We start from the raw sequence: 24,639 nt of genomic DNA, 5'->3' as shown, positions 1-24,639 counted from the left end.
GATTTCTACCTTCACCTAGTTGGCAGAATAGAGTATTGATTACAACAAATACATAAAATTAATTTTTGTACAGAATAGGGATGTGAGCTTTACATAAAACGTAAAAACTGAAGACCTTCTTTTCTCTGCACAATCTTCCTCAGACGTATGTAATTAACCTCAAAATGCAAATGAGGTCATAGTCTGATGTAACTTTCAGTCAACATTTCAAATTTCATGATTGGCTGACCTGTGAAGCACTATCTAAAAATGTCCTTGGAGCTTATGGAAGTCAAACACTCCGTGTGAAATGCAGTCACAATGAAATATCATATAATCGTAGAAAAGACAAACAGTCTCGTATCTAAACAATGGAGTTTGGCCAGGAACTGGAGGCAAGGTTTAGAATAAAAGAGGACATTTATTCATTTACATCATTTTTCTTTTTATGTTGTATTTTTGGAGCAGAAAACCCAAAGTCAGGTCCACAAAGACCTTGTTTACTCTTACCTGTAAAATTATTTTTCAACTAATACTGCAGTATTTTTACATGTAATCCCTCGTTAACAGGGGTGTGAATCTTTCCCTGTTAAATGATTAATTACATATCCCGTTACATGGGCCACAATACAATACAGAAATGATACACCTATGTTTGTAACAATATGATACAGTATGATTTAGGGGGGTACAGTATCAAAAAACAGAAAGGTTGCAGCTGGCAGGTGGATTTGAACCGGGGACGTTCTAGCTGTGAGGCAGCAACGCTAAACACTCCATCACTGTGCGTCCACTCTGTGATATATCAAATTTAAAATTTGTGTTTACCGAGAAGCTGATTATGTACTGGTACTGTGAACTGGGGATGAAGAAGCAAATTTGTGAAGCCTTGAAAACTACAGGTTGGATTTTTTGAGCCTGGTTCAGGATTAAATACTGCTGCAAGCACATCACAGTGAAAACGAATGCCATCAGTACATCTGTAACACAGTTAACACTGTGGATGCATTTTCATTACAGAGGTGCAATCACAAGAAGTTGGTTTGTGGATGCCGACAAAATGTTACCAGACAACATTTTTTTGTCTGCCAAAATATATGATCTTGCAGCAAAATATCTGGTTTTGTTGTGCTATCCCTTTTAAACACACCCACAATCTTCCCCTATCAGTGCTTTTCTTGCAAAAATATATTCACATATAATTGTGAATGTCAGTGGGGCGGCTGCAGCTCAGTTGATAAAGGCAGTCGTCCACGGACCACAGGGGCAGTGGTTTGATTCCCGGCCCCGGCTATATGTTGAAGTGTCCTGAAGTGTCCCATTCCGCTCCCCAGGTGTGCAGTGCTCGTCCAAGCCCGGCAAAAACTGGGGAGCGTTGCGTTAGGAAGGGCATCTGGTGTAAAAACTGTGCCAAATCAACATGCGGACAAATGATCTGCTGTGGTGACCCTGAACTCACGGGATAAGCCGAAAGGACCATACATTAGTGAATATTTGTAGTTTCATTGCTGCTTGTCTAGTCATAATCCTAATTGCCGATATCTGTAATTGCATTTTCACTACTCATAATACAAATTGTAGATATCTGTATTGCCGTTGTATTTTTACTAGTCACATTGTAATTTTGAATATTAAAAATTAGATTATTCATTACTGGATTTTTTTTTCCAGAAATTCTAACTTATTTATCATAACTAGTAATAATTGCATATATGCAGAATATTCATTCTTGAGATCTAAAACGATGTGGATAGCTGAAATTAAAAGGCCACACACACTGTATACATAAATGGCAAATGTGACTCTATATTTGCTATTGGTAGAATGATGCTGTGGATATCAAATATGTTCTGTTTGACTAATAAAAATGTAATTCTGTAATATTTATATCTATAATATATATCCAGCCAAGCCAATAAATGTTAAACAGCGACCTATACATTTGAAGGAGTTTTAGATACCTTAAATGTAATTTTGATTAGTGAAATTAAAGTTGTAGGTACTTTGAAATACAATTTCTGTAAGAATGCGATTGTAAATATCTTTAATTACCATTCTGACTTGTGAGAATGCTTTTTTGCTTTTAGAGATATCTAAAATGTATTTACAGGTGGGGTTTTGTTAAAAGCACTCACCATAGACTAGCTGTTGGACTGTATATTACAAATGTACTTTATACATCTCCTTAATACTAACGGTATACGATTTTATCTCGTAATGGTAAACTTAACAAAATGAAACATGACAGCATTCTCAGAGGGTCCTATTAGTGTGGTTGTGATCCACACAAGGGGGTTTACACTATTGACCGAGGCCATCTGTCCTCACCTTAGAGCAGAGCTCTCCATGGAGTTGGTAATACCTTTCCTGAACAAAGTGCTCTGTATTATGGATCTATCAGAGGCAGTTTGGTCTGCATTTTTTTAAAATTACTATATAAAGTTTAGCACCAAGTAGAGACAGTTTGACATAACCTGCTTTGCTTTAAATAAATTATCTTTTTATTGTTTTATTTCCTGGCTTTTATTTATGCTTAAAAAAAATGATCCCACTTTGCTCGCTGCATTATATACATTTTATTAATCTTGTTTTTTTGAGAAACTGCATCTTCAAACCACTTGCTGTATTCAACACTGGACCAGCCTTTCTGTGTACTGTGGATAGGTAAAGTGGTTGTCTGAGCAGACCTTTGTTTAATACTTCACTCTAAGGGCAGTTTGATAAAGCTGACCTGAGGAAAAGACAAGAAGCCATAAATGTATCTGGCTGTAAAGAAATCAATACATATTTTTGCATCTCAGGTTTATAACCCTGGATGTACAAATGCAATAAAACTAAAACTAGTGCACTCTTCCTGAGGAGTAAACAAATAAAACCACACTGCATCTCAACCCATTCAGAGAATCTTTATGTTGGTTTGAAGTAAAATACTTTTATTAGTCTTCCAGAGCATTCTTATTATCAGAACCTAATGAGCTGTGCTGCCTTGAAAATATGTTCACAAGTTCTGAAAACATCTCTCTAGGTGACAGTGTGGATATAGTTCTCAGAGCCTAATTTTAGCCTAATCTGATGCTAAATCTGACTGTCAGGAATTTGCAGTGCTGTTGAAACTGCTTATTCAAACTAATAAGATTTCAACGCCTATAAACAAGATGTATTCTTGAGAAGCTCTGATGCTACAACCACTATTCTGATTAAAAATTGTCATTCATAAAAATGGAGGCAAACTAAGTCAGCCCTCATCAGTCTTTAGACTCTTTATGAGTTCTAACAGGTCTCAGCTGTCCCCCGCTTTGCTCTGTTCACTGCTCTTTTTTACCTTAATCACCTGTATTTTACCAAAATACATATTTAGCCCTGCTCACCCTACTCAAGTGGTATTTGAGGCTTGGCTGCATTTAACAGATCTGCAACAAGGACAACAAGGAAGCAGAAATGCAGCACCACAGCACTGACAGTCTGATCAACAAGAGGCTACATTACCATTTAGGAATCTTACCTAAGAAAGTCCAGCACTCACTCTGCTTCAGTTGCATTTTAGTGTGTTTCAGCTCCTGAGGAAAATAAAAGGTCTCAAAAGCTCCTAAAAGCTCCACTAGCTAACTGTGTCTGTCTGCTGTAGGCTATACAACAGCTACCACACTTTTACTACAGGGAGGTTGGCTCAACTGCACAAGATGTTTTTATAAACAGCATGCAAGTAAAAATACTTGCAAAAAGACAGGAGCACACAGACATGCAGTACAGACCTTATTCAAAAAACTGATCTTTGGGAACCAATATGCCTGCTTCAGAAATGAAGCTTCTGCGAACTGTGACAAAGGAACCAGCCCATCATTTGTGGCTGAAACAAAAAAACAATAGAAAACATTCCAGCATTTACTTTTTTCCATAATAATCTTATTAAATTGTAATTACATGCTAAATTAATGTTTGTAGCATAGACACAAATACATAGACTTTTGGCATAGAATGTATTTTTCTTGGTTAACTTTTGCAGGTTTTTGTCAGCTTGGATTTGAAAGTTTAATCAAACTGAAACCTCTGGCCTGTCCCAAATTATAGACCTTATTTCAGGATCTATTAAGTAGCACATCATGAATTTTTTATTATGTAATATGTGAATGACACTTTATGATTTGAGAAAGTTTAAAATTCGACATTTGGAAGTAAACAACTATTTGATTAAGCTTCTACTAGAATCAGGACAATTACAATTGCCTTTTGCCCACCTGTGGCTTGCATTTAGTCAGAGGAGAAGTTTAAACCTGTATGAGATAGTAGAATGGTTATCGCTGCCACCTCATAACCACTTATGCCACGTATGCCACTGCCACTTTATGGCAGTGACCTTTCAGTGTGGATTTTGCATGTTTTCCCTGTGCTTGCATAGGTTCCCTCCCACAGTCCAAAGACATGCATGTTAGCTTAATCGGTGACTCTAAATTGTCTGCAGGGGTGAATATGAGTGTGAATGGTTGTCTGTCTTTGAATACATTATGTCAGCCCTGAGATGCACTTGCTGTACCTAGTGACTGCTGGGTTTTGCTGTAGCACCCCTGCCACCGTAAACAAAATACGCAGTTTCCATGATGCACGCATGAAGCCTTTTTTAACTTTCTCTTGTAGTGTATCTACTTTGTTTTTTTAATCTGTCATGCTCCACAGTGCTCATGTCATATCCATGAATGCAAAGGCTGGTCTTAGTCACAGGAGGGTTTTGCTGTTCCAGCTTTTTTTGAATGCATATTGTACTCTCTCCACATGCACATTTTAGGGGTGACCATTTTTCGAGCTATGCTTCTTAGAAAGTGCATATTGCTAAGCAGATATGAATGAAGAATACTGCTAAACAACCACTTTCGTCATTTAATTTTCACGGAGGAAAGGAGGACAGAATCAACCTTACTCCCAACATTAGGCAGCACATCTTTACTTGGACATATAACTTTCTGTCACAGAGTAGGGTGAATTAAACACGACAGTAATTACATTTTCACATAAACATAATTTCCCATTATTGATTTGTCTTTAAGATGATATTGAATTGGTGCTGCTTTGTTGTAGTATAGAATATAATTGCATAATTCAACAGTTTTCCATGTATCAGTGGGTAAGGGAATGGAGTTCGTGAGAAACACTTCCATCTGTACACATCACATGCACTCATCAGTGTACCTGCACATTTCAGCAGATGTGAAGCTTTCAATATGTGTAGCAGGATGCAAAAAAAAAAAAAAAATAAAGAGCTGGTGCTTCAAACTTTCCAGAGGAACTAGCTTCGGGAATCCATAGAGCTACCTCTCCCACTCGCCTCTTTTGTGCCTTCAAGCAGCACACTGGAGGAGAAGTCAGTGTTTACACCTGAAAAGTTCCCAAAAGGCATCTGAGATAGATAATACTGACAGAACAGCTTCAACAAATGAAATACAATCAACATCTCCAAAAAGCAGGATAGCAGCATAGTGGTTTGAACAATTTCTTTTGTGCAGAAAGACTTTTTTTTTATTGCATAACAATAAGTTTCTAAAATTATAGCGTAACACTGCATGATTAAAATCAGATGTGACATTAACATTGATTACAAATGAATGCAAATTAATTACATTCCCAAAAGTGTATCTAGTGACTCAGTGTGGACTATAAATTATATTACTCATTTTAAGGGATGTAACATGACTAGAACATAAAAAAGACAAACAAGTAAATACACCATTTTTTAATGTATAAACAAACTGATACATAGATTTGTTATCAGTGTTTTGCTATAATTCTCATATCTTCCTCAAACTCTACTCTCTTGTCCTCTTATGCATTATAGTTCAAGCCCATAAAACTGTTTATTTACTGTTGATTGACATTTCTAACTTGCGAGCAGCGCTCCAGTTGTGCATCTACGTACAAATGGTTACTCCAAATAAACTCTGCCAAAGTTGGGTACAGGCAAGGACAGATAAAAAAAGAATGGGAAATAACTAAATAATAAAAATTGATGCAGAAGATGCATGTCAAATTTACACATATTTCCTTTTTCTTTACAGTACCACCCAAAATCATCAACTTGTCAAGAGATATTGTCGTAAACGAGGGCTCGAATGTCACGCTGATGTGCCAAGCCAGTGGTAAACCAGAGCCTTCCATCAGCTGGAAACTCATCTCCTCTTCAGGTAACTTGTTGCCGGTGAATAAGTACATTACTTAACCATCAATTTCCTGCTATACATATATAGCTTCCTCTTAAATGCATCACATTTCCTGTGCTTCCCTTTCATTTTCCTCACTGTCTGTCTGGCTGCCTCTCTCTCTTCCACTGCCACTATCTGTTTATCACCTCATCTTTGACTTTGTTTGACCCCTGGTGGATTTCACGCTTCACTTATTACCCATCATTACCTGTTTCCAGATCTTCATTACAATGTAATTGTTCACAGGAAAATAAACTGGTCCTGTTGTAATTGGACTAATTAATTAGGATAATTGGATGGATGTAAATGTTGTGGAGGCTCTTTGAATGACAGGATTATTGCAGAGAAAGATTATTGCTGTGTGGAGCATTATGCATAGACAAGCATGCAGCGGCAATTGTGTCCAAAATTGGTTTACTTGCATTTTATATGCCCACTTGCATTTCTTCCTTTATTCTTCCAAGTTGCAATTTATGCACCCCTGTGTGTCTGTGTTTTTGCTTAATCAGAATCATGATTGCATTTAAAGGCCAGAGCTGTTGTACTGTCCTTTGTTTTGAAACACAGATCTTGGAAATAAAGTGTAAATATAACATTGCTTTGATTGGCCTGTAAAGAGCTAAACATTGAAAGAGGACACTGATTTGCTCCTGTTATTGAAATACTACATGGTTATGAATATATTTCTGCACGAAGGTGCACATTGGTGTCACTATTGGACTCTCCAGGAACGCCACTGTTTGTTGCCATGGTAACAATAGCGTCAGATATAGATGCTATCAATATATTTCTGCATACTGGTACCCTTTGGCATCAGTATAGGATGCTCTAGGAGCACCATCATTTGATGAAATGATGATGCAAATGACCTCTGAAATGAGAATGCATTGATTTGGAATTTTTTTATTTTATTTAATACAAAGAAAAGATTAAAATCCTACAACTGAGAAACTGAAATAGTTTATACAGCATTTGCTCGTTTTTAATTTAATACCAGCAACCAGTCTCAGGGAAACTGGAAAAGGAGCTGTAGAAGTAGGTTTCAAATGATTTGCAAATTCATTCTCAGTTTATCTACACTTTACACAGTGTCCCAGTTCCTGAAATGGGGTTTGGACATGTGACACCAATGAGGCAGTTGTTGTAAAAGACGGAGTATCCTCAAGTTGACTTGTGTTGTCATTCTGCAGGAGCTTCTCTGTCATCTGTGAAGTATTTACCAGTAATAGAACATCAGAGCTTCTGTCTGAACAGCAGAAAGACAGTGTGTGATTCTGCGGCACAGTTAAGGCTGGATTCATTGCTTAGTCCACAAGATGAACATCAATTTTTATGTTACCTGTGTTGTTACATATTTTAAATCCTTAGTGTCCAACAAGCTAATAAAATTGACTATTTTAGGGTGAGTGACACACAGTATCTAACAACAAGTAAAACATTATATTTAATGACTAAGTGCTGAAACGTGTTGTTAGCTCTAGCTTAGGTTTCTAACTGCTGCTTGTGTAGAGCATAAGGCATTGACCTGAGAATACAGCACATTTCTTGTGGTTTGTCACATTTAGACAAATCCTCCTGAACTAAGGTGAACACATGTAACATAAAGGGTTCCTGCAGGATACAAATAAAATACAGTATTTAACCAGCACATAAGTTGTAGAAACAGGGGATGTCCCATTCTTACTGATACTGATCTTATACCTTTATTATTCAGTAATTGGTATTTGCTGATAGGATAGATAGAGCCTCTTGTGAAGGGAAGTGGCAGCAGTGCAAAAGTAGCAAGTTAGGATAAACACATTAGAGTTCAGTAAATTAAGGATCAGATTTCAATTACCTTTATTTTTGTACAAGATGCTTAGAAAAATGCTCAATCTAGTGACAACCACAATATTAACCATTTCTAGAAACGATTGCTTCTGCTCAGGAAAATTACATTTTCATGAACTATGAATGGATCTGAATTGAAAATTGTCTGGAGACTGTCAGACATCATTAGACACATCATTAGACACACTACACTCCTTTTGTTGGTTTTGCTCTGGGAAGAGCAAGCCAACATCTGTAAATTAGGGTGATGACCTACAGCAGGCAGTTGTTTTGCCCAAGCTTAAAGCTTACTGTGGGTGCAGTTCTTTTCAACTGTTGCAAAGGACTGCAGGTAAATTATTGGAGTATTAATTTAAATGGAATAAAACAATACAGGAGCTTGACAGGGTCACATGTTTTTTTATGATCATGCTCAATTTTTACATCATTTGTGTCTGACATGATCAACATTTTGAGAAAGGTAGACTTCCGGTTGGTGGGTCTTGTGCGTACTCTGTAATAGAATTTACAAGTAGTAAATGTGGAGTTGACAGCACACTGTGTTGAATTTTTGGTTTTGTGCATCCAGTTGTAGAATAACTTATCTTTCCTAATGTGAGAATAATCTGTGTGTTGAAAAAACAAAAAATGTGTGTAATACTGTATGTCTTAAACATCGCAGTTTTCACACACTGTCTCATACTAAACAAAGTAGAATATGGCCCCTTTTCTTTGACATTATTATATGTAGGGTATATGTTGCCGACACACTATTTCCCTCTGGGATTAATGAAGTCATGGGAATTTTGAATTACACAGCATGATTGATGCGTGTGTGTCCAAACTGTAAGAGGGGCAATGCACACTTGGCTTAGCAGTCACTTTATGAATCATTCAAACCTTTTGGACAAATGTTAACTGTTATTCATGAGTGCAATGATGCCTCTTATATTACAATTTGTCTTTTTTAAATCAGCTATTCATCACATGTGGGGGGAAATCGCTATTGGGTTGTTGAATAAACCTGTCAATCATTTCACAAGTATTATTGACAATGGATATTCAGGCCCACTGACCTGAACAGAGCTGCACACTAAAACAACTGATGATAAAACATTAGTTTTTAATTACACTTTATGAATTTCTTTTAGCTCATTTTCCAATCCTACTTATGTTATTATCAAAGTGGCCCTGAAAATACAGTCAAGAATTGCTTCATATATTTAATTTCTTTGTAGTGGATTTTTGAAAGTGTACATTACACTACAGGTTAATGAGCTTTTTTTTCTTTTTCCTTTCACTAACAGTACTTGTTTAGTTACTTTGACTTAGTTACTTAGTTTACTTACTTTAGACTTTGGACATGAACCGAACACATTTTTTTATCTGAGATCTAAGATCTAAAAAGATTCGTTTTGGCATCCTACTCAGGGACATTAAACTCGGGACCTTGAGGAAAGAGTTACCATTATGTGTCCTGTGTAATATAGTCAAGGTTGTTATTGTAAATGAATAAATACAAACACTTACTAACTTTCTCACTGTTGTGCATAAACATAAACCAAATGGCATTGCACATACTATTTTACCTAATGAGTCTGCTAAGATGTAGAGCATGTACATTGGTAGAAACCTGTCTTGTGGCCTTCTAATGAGAACTCAAATATTTTTACCTGTGTAGTCCAGTACTTCATCTTCACAGAAGATACTGGTTTAGAGTCTATGTGAGCCTTTGCATTTGTTCCAGAAGTACATGGCATCTCCCCTGTTTGGCTTTGAGTGATGTAATTGCTGTATGCTGTTGTTGTCACACATCCTAGCAGCAATGTGATCTTTTAGCCACAAAACACACATAACCAGCTACGCCTGTGTAGGCCAAGAGCAGACCGTTAACACCTGTCTCTCCCACCAGACTGCAGTTCCTCAATCATAAAAAGATGCTGAAGATACCTGCTCATTGGTTTGTCACTTCATGAAAACATTGCAATACTTCATGGTTTACCTACTAAAAAAATCCCCCCAAAATCCTGATGATCCTATCCTAGTTTCTTTTACAGTACTTTTAAAATTTTAAATTCACATGCATGTGACCTGTTTTGAAGAGCAGGTGTCTAAAGAAAAGCCTAATTAGGAAACATGTCTTTAAGCATGTGACTCTACCTCCAGAAGCCCAAGAAGGGTTCAGTGACATCAGTATATCAGTTAAAATCAGCATATTCTGCTGCCCATGGCACAAACTGAAGGTCAAGTTCAATACTTGATTTTTCTCAAATCTTTCCTATTGTTGTTTCTGTTTTGTTCTTTTTTTTTTTAAACAGTTATACTGGTGTTGACGTGATATGTTGGAACAAAACCCCACAAGGTTGTAGCAGTCACTTCTAGGTTGTTAGCTCGAGCCTGCTGCCTCTTATTGCCCTTCAGCAGAGCAACAGTCATGAAGGTGGAAGTGGGGACTTATGATAGACTTTTATTGTTAATTATTGTATGTGGACATGGTAGACAAAACTGACAAGTCCAGGTTCTTGTAGATCCTATGAAAAGGCATCGATAACTGTGTGACAAATAGGCTGATTATCTACTGCTGCACTTACAACTACAATAGGTTATTGATACTTACTGTGTGATGCTATCGCCAAATGTTGATTTGATATTTATCTCATTGTCACATTCTGTTGTATATTCATACAGCAGCTGTACAAATGGCATGATGAGTAAATGAGGAGATGGAGTGTTTACCAGCAGGGAGTCAGATGAGTGAGGCTGCTGACTCAGTCAAAGGCAGTGATGCATTTTGTCTCTGGAGAATTTTGTCTTGCTGCTTCATGTGGGCAAACAACAGTAGTATGCGCATTAGAATCCATTGGCTCACCTTGCATATTCACAGTCTACGTCCAACCATTGGATGAACTGTATTTGAACAGACTATAAAGTACTTTAATCTGTGCATTTGGTTTGCCTATGACTGCCTTGTGAAATAAATATTAATCATATTGTAGCTGATGTTGGAATATCTGATGTCAGTGAAGTTGTTTGCTGTAGGCGCTTTGCCCTGGGCTGTTTTTAGACATGGTGGGTTGAAAAAAGGAAAAAAAAAAAAGATTTACAAGTTACTGTCAACCACTTACCATATGCTGCCACTGTACCAGCCTTTCCAAGGTCACTCCGTCCTGGCACTTTGACCACATCATGGTGTTGAACACGAGATGGAGGCAGAGGCGCTCCATGCATTCAAGGCAGGCAACTGCTTGGCACCCCAGGCCAGTAGGCGGCCCCCGAGGCCTGACAGCAGTTAAACTATGTACAGCACTGACTGTGTGCAAAGTTTGCAACGACACTACCAGTTGCAGACCTCCCTAAGAGGACCCCAACTCTAATCCGTTGCAAGTTGCGCATGATTGATTGTAAACAAACACCTCTAATGAAACAACAAAAACCAGCTGACGAAAATTAAGAGGAGTTATAGTTCTGGGAGCAAATAAAAAAGGAACACATTATTTGTTCAACAATGTTGAGGGATTTACTATTCAAAAGTAGTATATTGCATATTATTAATTACTGTTCACAGTTATAACATTACTTTCTAAGGTACTAACTTTTTTTAGTTACTTTTGCAAAATGTCCTCATGAACCAATATTTGGCTTAATATATAAAGTAACATTAGGAAGCCCCAATTACCCAAATGCTTCCCAAATTTAGTTTACAGTAAACATCGCTATGATATTTCTCATGCTTCCACGTGCTGTCATACTGACTACTCCAACATTCAAACATGTCCTACTTACTGTACCAAAAGCTAAACCTGTTTCAACACAGCATTACTTGCATTTGAGCAGCTATCTAGCTAACAACTCAGTTTTATGCTTTGACTCTAAACCACAAATGTAAATGTATTTTAATGTGTTTTAATGTGATAGACCAACACAAAGTGTTACATAATTGTGAAGTGAAAGAAAAATGATAAATGGTTTTCAAACTTTTTTACAAATAAATTTCTGAAAAGTGTGATGTGCATTTGTATTCAGCCTCTCTAAATCAACACTTTGTAGAAACACCTTTTGCAGCAATTATCGCTGCAAGTGTTTTGGGGTATGTCTCTTCCCACTTTGCACATCTAGAGAATGAAATTTCTGCCAATTCTTCTTTGCTAAATAGCTCAAGCTCAGTCAGATTGGATGGAGAGCATCTGTGTTTTCAAGTCTTGTCACAGATTCTCAATTGGATTCTCAGGTGTATTTATACTGACATTAAATTACACACAGGTGGACTCTATTTACTAATTAGGTGACTTCTAAAGACAATTGGTTCAGCTGGATTTTAGTTAGGGGCTCAATACAATTATTTTTTTGTAAAAACTGTTGAAAGCCATTTATCATTTCCCTTTCACTTCACAATTATGTGCCACTTTGTGTCAGTCTATCACATAAAATTGCAATAAAATACATTTATATTTGTTGTTGTAACGTAACAAAACATAAAAAAGTTCAAGGGGTATAAATTACTTTTGCAAGGCACTGTAATGTGAGTGTCAATGATTCAGCCCCCCCATGACCGTGATTCATGCTGGCCATGATCAACAGTTGTTAGAACACACAGTACATCACGGCTTGTTTTGCGTGGGGCTGTGCGGCTGCAGATGGGTCAGAGTACCCATGGTTACTCCTGTCCACCTTAATATTCAAAACACCAGGTGGTAATAATGTTGTGGCTGATTAGTGTACATGACAGTTTAATGCCTATGTGAAGGCAGTGAAAAATCATATCTAATTAGGAAACAACGCCTCATTTAAGCTTTACACTGAGCAGCCAATCAATAGCCTTGTATTTTTTTGTTCTTAATTAGGTAAATAGTGAATTAGGGAGGTAGACAGACAGACAAAGGTCTGATGGAATTGAGTGCTGGGATGGAGGGGTGGTAACAACTGTTTGTGAGGCGTGGGCCTGAGCAGCTCAGCTCTCTCTGGGAGCTATTGCTGTGAAATCTCATTAACTGGATCCAACAGCTGGTTTCATTGCTGCCTAACTTCCTGCTCTAATGTGAACAACAGAGCCTTTTTTCCTCAGAACTCCTAAATGTGCAATCTATTATAATTGCCTGTAAATACATGTTGATGTTGGATTGAGGAAGCTGATTCATCCATGAGCGAAATTATATGTTGTATTTCAGTACACTACATTAGGCCAGTAGACTTTTCATGAGCTCCTTCAACTGCTTAACCATATGTAACAGAGAGAAATGAACAATTGTTATTTCCAGAAAAGGTGGGACGCTGTTTAAATGTAAAGAAAAAAATGCCTCTTTGCAATGATTTGGAAATCATTTCAAACATGTTTATTTTATTGTTAACGGAAAAACATATCAAATGTTGAAACTCAGAAGAACATTTTTCTTCTCGGAAGAAGAACATTTTGATATTGGACTTAATCAATTTGTCAAATTTGACAAACCTTTGAACCTTTGGAGCGGAAAACCTTTGGAGCTTTATGCTCCAAAGGTTTTCAGTGGGTGACAGTTCTGGACTGGAGACAGGACAATTTAACACCTGGACCATATGGTTCACATTGTCCCGGTGACAATAAAATAGGACACATAGATTTGGAATCTGGGACAATTTTGGGAACAATAAAGAAAACAGCCTTAGAATGTGCACATTTTATGGTAAATAATATAAATAATTATTTGTACTTTGAGTTCACTTCAGGGGTCACCAAAGCGAAGCATGTTCCATACATTGATTTGCCATGTGTTACACTGAATGCCCTTCCTGTCACAACCCTCCCATTTTTATCCAGGATTGGGACCGGCACCAAGATTGCCCTTGGTGGATGGGCGGGGCCACAGCTGGTGGGGTGGAATTCAAACGGCCTTCTGCATCCCAACCCAATGCTCTACTACTAATTTATCAAACCCCATATATATATATATATATATATATATATATATATATATATATATATATATATATATATATATATATATATATATAACGAAATGAAAACCTGCAGAAAAGTGATCATTTCAGCTCCACCTGGAGTCTCCCACCTACCCCATGCTTGTAGGTTAATCTCTAATTAGTAGGAGTACATTAGTGTACATACACTATAGCTGTAACCCCAAACCAGGAAGGACCCTGTAGCAGATTTAGCTGTCAGCAGAGAGTCCCCGTCAGCAGCAAACAGAGGAGGAGAAGGATCAGTGATAGCAACTGATTTTATGTTCAACTGTGGCGCAGGAAGGTAGAGCGGTTGTCCACCAATCTCGCAGTTGTTGGTTCAATCCGTGTTTAAAAAAACAATCAGACAATGTTTTTGGTTGGATCCCCGGCTCCTCCGGTCAATTGTCAGAATGTTCTTGAGCAAGACACTGAACCCCAACTTAGTTGCTCCCAGTGAGTGTTGGCCAGCTGCATAGCAGCTCCCCCATCGGTGTGTGAGTGTGTGTGTGTGTGATTGTGAGTGTGAATGGGTGAATGAGAAGCAGTGTAAAGTGCTTTGAGTGCCAATAGGTAGAAAAGCGCTATATAAGTGCAGAACATTTACCATTTACCATTCTTCTCAAATTTTCACCTCTGATTCATTCCGGACACTTTATTGTTTAAGTTCTACATTTTTATTTAAATTTGCTGTTGTAAATGTGAATCAATGATTTTTCATTCAATTGTATAATTGTATAAATAAGTTTATAACAGTACTGAAGTATATCAGCCTTCATAATGACGGTAAGACCCAGTTTGTGTTCAAACACCGAGAGGAGTTGATTCAGTAAACTGTGCTGCTTTATACAGAGAGGAGATTATGTTATTTAGTCATCACTGAGGTATTAGTTTAGTTTAGAAAAAGCGAGGCCTATCACACTGCCGTTTTTATGTTGAAAGGTCCAAAACGGACCAAAATCTTGTATTGTATTATTTCTTTAACCTATTATTTCTTTAGGGAACCGTTGATCCATGGTCGACTATGCGCAGGCGCGGTCCCAGCCGCAGCCTGTTGCAATTGCTCTCCTTTCATTTTAATTTATTCTTCGTTTTTCATATTTTAGTGTAGTATATTAGCATAGTAAAGTATCGAGTTTGTTGTGTAAAGCTTACCCTCTCTGATCATGTGGTTGGATGGAGTTTTTATTTTTGTTTTTATCATCGCGGAACTTTTTCTTCTTCAAGCTGTGACCAGCGCGCAACTGCTGCATGGAGCTGGAGCCGCTCCTTTGTTTGCAGTCGGGAACAGCTGATCGGGCTGCAGCAGACCGGCACCGTGAATTTACATTTCGGACATCCAAAGGAATAAGAAAGCAAACAGGGAGAGATCGCAGAGCTGGTAAAAAGCGGAGGAGTGGAAAAGAAAACAGGCGAGCGAGGGAGAGAAGAGTCCAGCCGTATCTCCACATCTAGAGAACAAGGTGGACGAGTTGACTGCACTGGTGAGGAAGGAAAATATCTCTCGACAGTGTAGAATAATGTGTTTCACGGAAACATGGCTGCGGGACGGTATAGCCGACACATGCATCAGTAATAACGGCTTCAGCACAGTCCGGGCGGATCGGAGGAGAGAGGAAAGCGGAAAGGAGGGGGCCTGTCATGGACATCAACAACAGGTGGTGTCTCACTGGTCATGTTACTGTGAAAGAAAGAGTCTGTTGCCCGGACAGTGAACTTGGCGGTGGGCGTACGTCCTTACTAATGCCCAGAGATTTCTCACACGCCATATTAATCGCCGTCTATATTCATCCCTCTGTCTCCTCAGACGACGCATGCTACGTCATACACTCGGTTGCCGCCAGACTCCAGACCCGACATCCTGACGCCCTCTTTATGATCTCAGGTGACTAAATATGCAACCCTCTCCAAGACCCTCCCCGCCTTCACACAGTATGAAGAAGAAGGCACTGGACCTGATGTACTCAAATATTAAAGAGGCATACAGCTCTTCTGACCATGGGCAGGTCTGATCACAACCTAATCCACCTTCTAAGTGTGTACAAGCCCCTGGTTCAAAGGCAGCCCCTTAGGAGAGCTGTTTCTGTTCTGGGAGAGGAGCTGGACCCTCTGCATCTTGTGCCTGAGAGGAGAATGTTGTCCAAACTCCTCCCAATCCTGGACAATCCCTCCCGACTACTCCACTGTGTGCTGCCTGCACAGAGGAGCACTTTCAGCCAGAGACAGTCAAGTGCTCCACAGAATGCCACAGGAGATCCTTTCTCCCATTGGCCATTAAATTGTCCAACTCATCCCCAAATAGACAATTATTATTTTTGTAATTTCATTTATCATTTTTATTTCACTTATTTTTACTCTCGCTTGGTTTTTTTACTTATTGATCAGTAGTTTGTATTTGTTTATTGTCTTGGTTGGGTGAATGTTATTTTCCTTTCTTTCTACTTTTCTACGGAGAGCAGCTGTAACAAGGTGACACAATTTCCCTGTGGGATCAATAAAATCGTTGAATCTTGAATCAGTTCTCAGCTGAGCCCCTAAGTAAAGGCTGTTAGTTAGCTAAATATCTCTAAACATTTATTTAAAAAAATTTATTTATTATTATCATTATTTCTCTAACCATTTACAAAACAGACAGGTGGAGAGTACTCTGATATTCACTTCATGACTTATTTTAGGATGGGCCAGGACAGCTTGGTTTGCTGTCAATCATCAACTCTCTCAATTGATCTGATTGAACAATGAAAAATAAAACTAGTGATGTCTCGTGCATTTCCATGTAGAGTTGAATGTAAGCACATCACAACTCAAAAGCAGATGGCAATGAAAAATATTACAAAAAAGCCAACCCAGGCTGATAAAATGTGTCCTGTCTGATTAGGCTCCACTTCTCTACCTTAACATTGAGCCTAATACAGTAAAATACAAATTTAGTAATTAAAATATATAATGTTTATATATTTTAATGTTTACTGAATATTCCAAGTGTGTCCATATGAATTTCCATATGAACTGTATGTCAATCCTAAGTTTTCCCTCTATAGTGTGGTTTTGCAGTGATGCAACAGTGATGACTAAAGGAAGCAGGTTATAGGCTAATAAGGAAAACTGATGATGCAGTTTAAGATACAGAAGCTTTTATTCAGACAAAACCTCAGAGAATATAGCAGAGTTATATATAGCAGTTTGTAAGTTAATGGCATTAGGCAAGCTGCTAAAAAGAGATACAGCTGGGTGCAAAAGTTTGCATGCCCTTATTATGAACTAGAAAACTATAAAACAAAAAATATGTTTATTCATCAACATAATGTTACATAGTACATTATTAATTCAAGTTGATTTTTATTAATCAATTTGGATGCAAGCTTTTGCACTTTGGTAATTTGCATTATTTTACTATAACCTTTGTATATATGCCCTCTGATTAGTTTTTTTACTTCAAATAATGAAATTTGTACTAACTGATGGTGCGTTTTTATTATGTAAGGTTTAGTGCCAAGATTACATCCTCTTACATTAAAATGCCATCTAACGGGATGCAAACTTGTAAAACAAGCCACTTTTAAAGAGCAGCAGCCCTGGTTCAAAGGCAATCTTTATTCAGTGCTCATATCAGGGCTCTTCGTGATCAAAATGGGTGCAGTGACTGGTTGCTTATGTTTATTTATCTGTTTAAAGTCCATATTTGAGAAAGTACATTTAAATTCATAGCAAAGATCGTTTTTTGCAGGCACCAACATAACTACAATTCAGGAACGTATTTTGGCTTTTAGTTGAGTGTGGGATAAAAATGCAAATCGACTAGCATTATCTCTAGAAGCCGTCGTTCAGATGTTTTTTCTTGCAAGATAAAAGACAATGAATCAGTCTTTTTCATTTGTTTCTCATATGTATTTCTTTCAAATTGTTCACTATCAATGTGCTGAATTCTAGAAGCTATTTTTTATTTACCTTTTTTTGTCAGTTTCATCTCTAGTATTGGCTGAGGGCCTGATAAGGAAGCTGGGTAAGTGTACATATAGACATTGCAAAGTTGTCACCCTGAGAGAGGGAGGGAGGGAGGGAGGGTTAGAGAACAGCAGAGCAGAAAATGTCCCAGCGCTTGCTGAAGTCCAAACTTCAGTTCCAGTATCTCCCAGCTGCAGAGCAACTCACTTCCAGCCCGGGGCCATTCAGTGTGGGCCCAGCTATTGCAAGCACTCCGGGGTGTTAAAAAGAGTGAATTAAATAAATAAAACTGCTGTCTGTGTGTGTGTGTGTGCGTGTGTGTGTGTGTGTGTGCGAGTGTGAGTCTGCTTACGCTTGCGTGCATAAAGATTGATGATTTCAGGCTGTGGCTGAGGCTGGGGCACTCACACAGTCATGACCTAGCTCCCCCTTACCTTTGATAGATAGATGGCTTTAGGGGCTTGTGGCGGATCAGAAGTGATCCTCAGTATCTTCCACATCCCCACACAACCTGACTGCAAAGTTTGCCAGCCCAGGTGGCCAGCTGACGCCCTGCTGCATTAAGGCAGCTGAAATGAACATGCACATGATTGAATTTGGCCTAGGAGCAATAAAAGTTTGCAGATTAGCACAGCCTTGGCTGCTTGGAAATATTCATTTGAAGTTGGAGTTGATGGAGTTCGTAGAGTTAGTAGATTGGAATCTCTTTGACCCTTGTGAAGGGAAGAGGAAGAACTGACATTCTGCAATACCATGTAATTGTGTTTTTTTATTTTATTTTACTATGTGTCTCTATGTTCTGAATCTTCAGCTGTAGTTACCATGGTTATCACTGTTGATCTTGTGGATTGCAGCATTAGCAGAAAAGGCACGTTTACTGTTTTTAACAGGCTGTAATGTTACTGGAGAGCACACTCTGCTCTCCAGCAAAACAACAGACTGACTCCTCTTATTAGTTACTATTCCTGAACTCCTTAAACAAAGAAACTCACTTTCTGTGTCTTTTTTTGTGTTTGTTTCTTTGTTTTTTTCACTTGTCATTATCACAGCTACCTACGCTGTTAACTGCAAAACTGCCTGACTATTCAGAGGTTGGACTCACTCTTTTTGCTTCACTTAAAAAGTCTAGCATTTATGCTTTTAATAAGTTGTTGATGTCTGTGTTGCTCTTGTTAAGGATACATCTACTACATATGGATTTATTATGCTTAGTTGCATTTATTAAATTGTGTGAATGCTATAAATAGCCTTGTTTCTTGGCTGTATAAAAACCACACTGACAAATTGATATTGTTGCTAAATGTAATGTATAGACTAGATTTAAAAGACAAAACAATATTATGTAAATTAGCTAAGTTTGCTTTAATTCCAGCTGTAATAACCATCCGTTTAATGCAGTTATTCAGTTGCTCTGTGCATCTAATAATGCAGTGAGTATGTTAACATTGGTGCCAACAGAAACCCTGGGCTTCTGTGTTCAGACACCAACAGCTTTGTACAGACCTGCCTCCTTAGCCTACATGTCTATATAACAGCAATTGGAAATCCATTTTTGTAGCAAAACATTTTCCACTGGATTACTGTATGCGTTCTATGAGCATAATACAGCATATGATGTTAATTTAAATTACATAGAAAGAAGTAAATAATGTATGTTGGTACTAAACATATACGTAAATTTGGTACAGTAGTCTGTAAAATGTCTGATATTGTGAAGAAAGAGACAACAACCTTTTTTTTTTTTTAATTTTATAGTTTTGTTAATCATTTTTAATGGGTGTGCTTAGACTTTCACAGCACTTGGTTAAGGTGGCACAATGGGACTAATATGTAAAATTTGTGACATGAGTATCAATCACGCTTAATCCCTAATGTGAAACAATTAAACAACTTTAACGACATTCACTAAATCTGACTTCCTAACCAAACTGGAAACTTAACAGTGTTAAACAAAATGGCAGTCACCCCCTACAGCTTCAACATTATTTACTGTACACTTACATGACAGAAGGGATGATAACTATAGGATTTACAAAATATATAATAAATCCCAAACTATTAACCAACATCCAACAATCCAAAATTCTAATAAACGCTATCAATTAAAATACTTGAAGGCCTGGGAAAAAGAACCAGATGCTGCTGTCAGAATTGCCACCCTGGCTGTTGGGAACCACCTTTTTTAAACTTGAGCAAGTGCAGGAAACACCAGTGGCTGGTGGGCTTCTAATCCTGAGGCAGCCAATCAGGCTTGGTGACCTAGATTCTCATACAGAGATCTGCTCAGCAGACGGATGCTCACTCTCACACAAAAACAGGCACACCAAACATAACTAAACCAAACAAGTTACACATTAAGTCCACAGCTGTAACAGGATGGAACCATGTTATGAGGATGTGGGTACCCATTCGTGCTTCCCCAGACACACCCCCAGAGTTTTAGAGGAGACAGTATTGCTTATAATATTTTATATACTCATATTGACATATGTTTATGTCTACTTTACATAGACAATTAATCTACAGCATAATTATTGTATTAGAGTTTTGTATGATGTTTGATCAATGATTCTAAAAAGCCCTAAATTTTACATCTCTTGGTCTTTTTCACCACAGTGAACAGCTGATTTGAAACCAGCCTGGTCAGTTATTTTTTGCTAATGGTGTCAGTAATCTTTAATGGAAAACAACCAAATTTTCAGTCACCACTGACTGTGTACAATATAATTCTAGAGGTTGTATACAGCTATTTAGTTTGCAGGACCTGGCAACAGTGAGTAAACTTCATTGACCTCTTAACAGCAGTAACAGCATGTGATCATGCTTTTTGACCTTGATCACATTGTGAGGCTGACCACTTCCAAATGTTGTGCATCTATTTATTATTAATGTGGCATTAATGTTATTAATATGGGGCTTTTTTGCCTCAGGTACAATATAAGTGAAATACAAAACAGATTGTGGTCCAAGGGATGGTTGTAGCAGCTGTATGCTTTTATATGGAATGCTCAAAAATACGTATGCTATTGACAAGTTAAATCTAAACTGTTCTGTCACAACAGATTCTTTTCACTTGCAAGCCTTTTCAATAGAAGTAAAGCTGCCCTGTTACACTGCATTCATACGTAGAACCTCGAGCTTGTGTGATTCTGTTTACTGCTCACTCCTTTCATGTTTGTTTCCTTCATAGGGGATGATGCATCAAAAGAAGCTTGGCACATTAAGAAATTCCATACGCCGAAGGCTGATAATCAGTGGAAAAATAACTATCTATATACCGTATTCACCCCACACAGCAGCAGCAACAGAGGCCCAGTTTAACACTCAAGCTGCAGTGCAGCAGCAGTCAGTTGCTGTCCTTCATTGTCTTCTTGAACCTCTTTTAAATAAGGATTCTTCTACAGTGTGTGTCTAACAAAAGCTTTGTTTCCTCTTCAAAACATTTCACTCTGACTAGCCTTCCTCTCAAGACAACAGCAGTAACAGGATCTTCATTCCCACTCTCTGTGCGGTTATATGTGCTTTTCTGTATTTTGACTGCTCCAACTATTCTGCTTCTATTTCTTTCTCCTGCCCCTTGCTTGGACTCATCAATTTAAAATCTACCCTACTATATCCCCTTGCTCCCTCTCCTTAAATGCCTCAAGCATCTGGTCTCCCTCCACCCCCCACCCCCCACCCCCCACCCCCTCTGAACCTGTTCCTCTTGCCCTGCGCGCAAATATCTTTCTCCCTTTTTCTATTTCCTAACCCCTTTTCTTCTTTGCCCTTGAGCTGGAGGATGGAATTTCAGGGACACAGAAAGGGTACATTATCTTCTGCCGGCCTCTCCTGAGACATCCTCGCTCTTTTTGCTTTCTTCTCCTGACCACCATCTCCCGTGTGGTCTCCCCAATGTCCCGCCATGTCACTTTGATGGCAGTGCAGGACACGGTTCTGTCTCACTAATGACTTGGTCACAAACCAAGCAGTCATCTTTAACAAAGAGTCAAAAATTAGAAAGGCAGCTGACTTGTAGAGGTAGGAAGAATGTATTTTGCCCCCCGATGGATGGAAACTAAATCTGCAAACTGTCGAAATGTCAGTAGTCGTGCTGTTGCTCATTTTGTTGGTCTTAGTTAACACACACCATTTCAGATGTAGGAATGCTATAATGAGGAGTTCTTTGCGCATTTTTCAAAGGTTGGTAGTGCTGTGTAGTGGTTACTGAAGTGTCCTGTGAACTCTTTTGTTTTTGCTGAGACAACATTTGTTCTCCCTCTAGTACACAGAAAGAAGAGCTTCATTCTTTGGCATATGGAACTTGCTGTTTTTATTGGCTTCAGTTGCACAGTTGGGGCATTGGCGGTCAAACTGACAGCATCAACACATGAAGAGGCTCAGCAGTGTGACCACAGGAGGAGAGACCAACAAGAAAATAGTGATTTATTACTTGATTTCTAATTGCCAGATAATTGGGCAAAAAACCCCAAAACAGGCACTTTACTTTATTTAAAGGTTTGCAACCTCTGGTACTGAGCCAGTCAAGACTGTGGATGCAGGTGGAGGAGCAGTGTGTGAAATGAAAGACAATAATATGACAAAATAAAGGGTATGCCTGACATGAAGGACATGATTTACTGCAGCGCAGGCTCAGAAAAACTGCAAATGATGATTCTGGTTTAACAATGTGGGTGTAAATATAGAGAAGGAGGCAGAGAGACTGGTTTGGTAATGTGGTTGTGAAGTTATTTTCAATTTCTTGCTGGGATCAACATCTCTTTTGCAAAACAGACCTGAGATCAATCACTCCAGTGGTGAGGTGAGGGAGAATGTGCACTGTATTCCAAAGATAATAAGGTTATCGAGACATAATAGGATTGACAAGTCCATAATTGGCTCCAAATAAAACATCAAATTATGTAGTTTGTCCATGCCCTCTAGAGAAACACACATAAGTCGATATTGACAACATAATTTCTCTGTTCTTTCCAAAATGATTGATTGAAAAATAAACTGACCTGCTTCAAATATTTTCGGCCCATTAAATGACTGTTAACAGTTTGTCATTGGACCCACGTTAATCCTCCTCCTCCTACTGTCAACTCAGTGGGCTCAGTACTAAACCTCCATCATCATGGTTACACAAAAAAAAAAAAGTAGTGTAGTGTTCAACATAAAAAATACTTGGATTAGGTTAAAGATGCAGTATGAACCTTTTCTGGAATTTTGTAGTACAATATGATTAAATTTGTGTTGTAGTTGGAGGTGCTGCCAAAGCTTACTGGGAATTCAGACTTACTAAACAGTTACATTGAAACATTGTGTAAGGGGAAACCTGCAAACCTGACCCTTAATGGTGAATGGTCTGCACTTACATAATGCTTTTCTACCTGCTTGGTACCCAAAGTGCTTTACACTGCTTCTCATTCCCCCTTTTACGCACCGCTGCTATGCGCCTAGCCAACACTCACTGTGAGCAACTAAGTTGGGGTTCAGGGTCTTGCTCAAGGACACTTGTGACATGTGACAGGAGGAGCCGGGGATTGAACCAACAACCCTTGGATCGGAGGATAACTTCTTTACCACCTGAGCCACAGTCACTCCATTAATAGCTGCCTAATATAATATGAATGCACATATAGCTGCACATTATTCTTTAGTGCCAAAAATAAATATAAATTGTAAATGGAAATTAAAAGTAACATTTAGTGGTAGACTTGGGACTAATTTATATTGTATCATTATATCCTTTAAACTTGGGGGGAGCAGTGGGCACCCAAAGTTAGCCCCTCTAGAGCTAGCACTGGGCTGGGATTTGATCCTGGAGACTTCCTTGTCTGAGTGAAATTCTCCCCAATTTATCTAGACTTTATCCTGCAAGCCCCTTAGTACCGAATCTGGATTATGTGTCTGCGCTCAATGCGTAAAGCTCGCTTGTCAGTCCTGAATTATCGTGAGGACTTAAATTTTGGGAATGGACCCGTGTGTTAATACGGTTTCTATCAGTTGTCTTTTTCAGATCTCCTGTAAACTAAACACTTTTTTTAAGAATAATTTTTCTATCATGTTGTGCCTCCTGTATGCACCAAAATCACTAAAATCAAGTAGAGTTTCTCCTGTGAAAACACTTCAGATGTCCCAATGTGTTTTACATGTGTGCAACGCAACTCTGTACAATGTTTACATTGGTTACAGGTCTGTAGGTAGCGGTTGTCCACAGATTACAAGTTCTGTGGCTCTGTTCTGCTGCTAAATGATCCATTGCAATTATAAACCATGTGTAAATGTGAATCAAAGCTGTAAAGAGGCTTGGATAAAAGTACTATATAAGCAGACCACTTACAATTGTTAAGTCAGGTTTTTTTGGGTCTATATGCATAAGGCACTTCACCAAAAATCTCCAAACCAATATATTTCAACAGAAAACAAAAAGTAAAGTAAACACACCTAATAAAACAAAAATCAAGCTTTTCTTACTTACTTCTATTACTTCGGTGGTGCCGTAATGTGTTTTTAACAACTTTTTTAAAACCGAACGCATAAAAACAAAAAGATTTTTTACTGACTGGAAAAAGAAAATTGTTGTTTTCTCTGAGTTTTGAACAGTAATTTTCTCTTAGCCAACGTGTTCCTGTAGGGTCCTTGCTGTGCTCTTTGTAACAAAGCTTCTGCCAATGTGGAAGTTAACACTCGTCCTGTGTGGACCCAAGCGGAAGATTCTCTGCACTTCACAGAGTACACTTTAGGCAAAATAAGATAATAAGATAAAGACTTTCATAAGAGATAGAAGGTAATGTTAACTATG

At 38.3% G+C, this 24,639-nt stretch overlaps 1 protein-coding gene across 3 annotated transcripts in view; it reads left to right on the top strand.

Annotated features, from left to right (window-relative positions):
• Positions 1-24,639, top strand: part of ntm (neurotrimin) — a 438,896-nt gene that overhangs the window by 396,932 nt on the left and 17,325 nt on the right. For all 3 annotated transcript variants that reach the window (XM_067494550.1, XM_067494551.1, XM_067494549.1), the window contains one exon: positions 6,024-6,149. In XM_067494550.1, the coding sequence (XP_067350651.1) occupies positions 6,024-6,149 (126 nt within the window). The remainder of the gene's footprint in view (positions 1-6,023; positions 6,150-24,639) is intronic.

Source organism: Channa argus, chromosome 24 (genome assembly GCF_033026475.1).
Source record: "Channa argus isolate prfri chromosome 24, Channa argus male v1.0, whole genome shotgun sequence".
Taxonomy (NCBI): Eukaryota; Metazoa; Chordata; class Actinopteri; order Anabantiformes; family Channidae; genus Channa; species Channa argus.
This window is presented reverse-complemented; position numbering and strand designations above follow the sequence as displayed.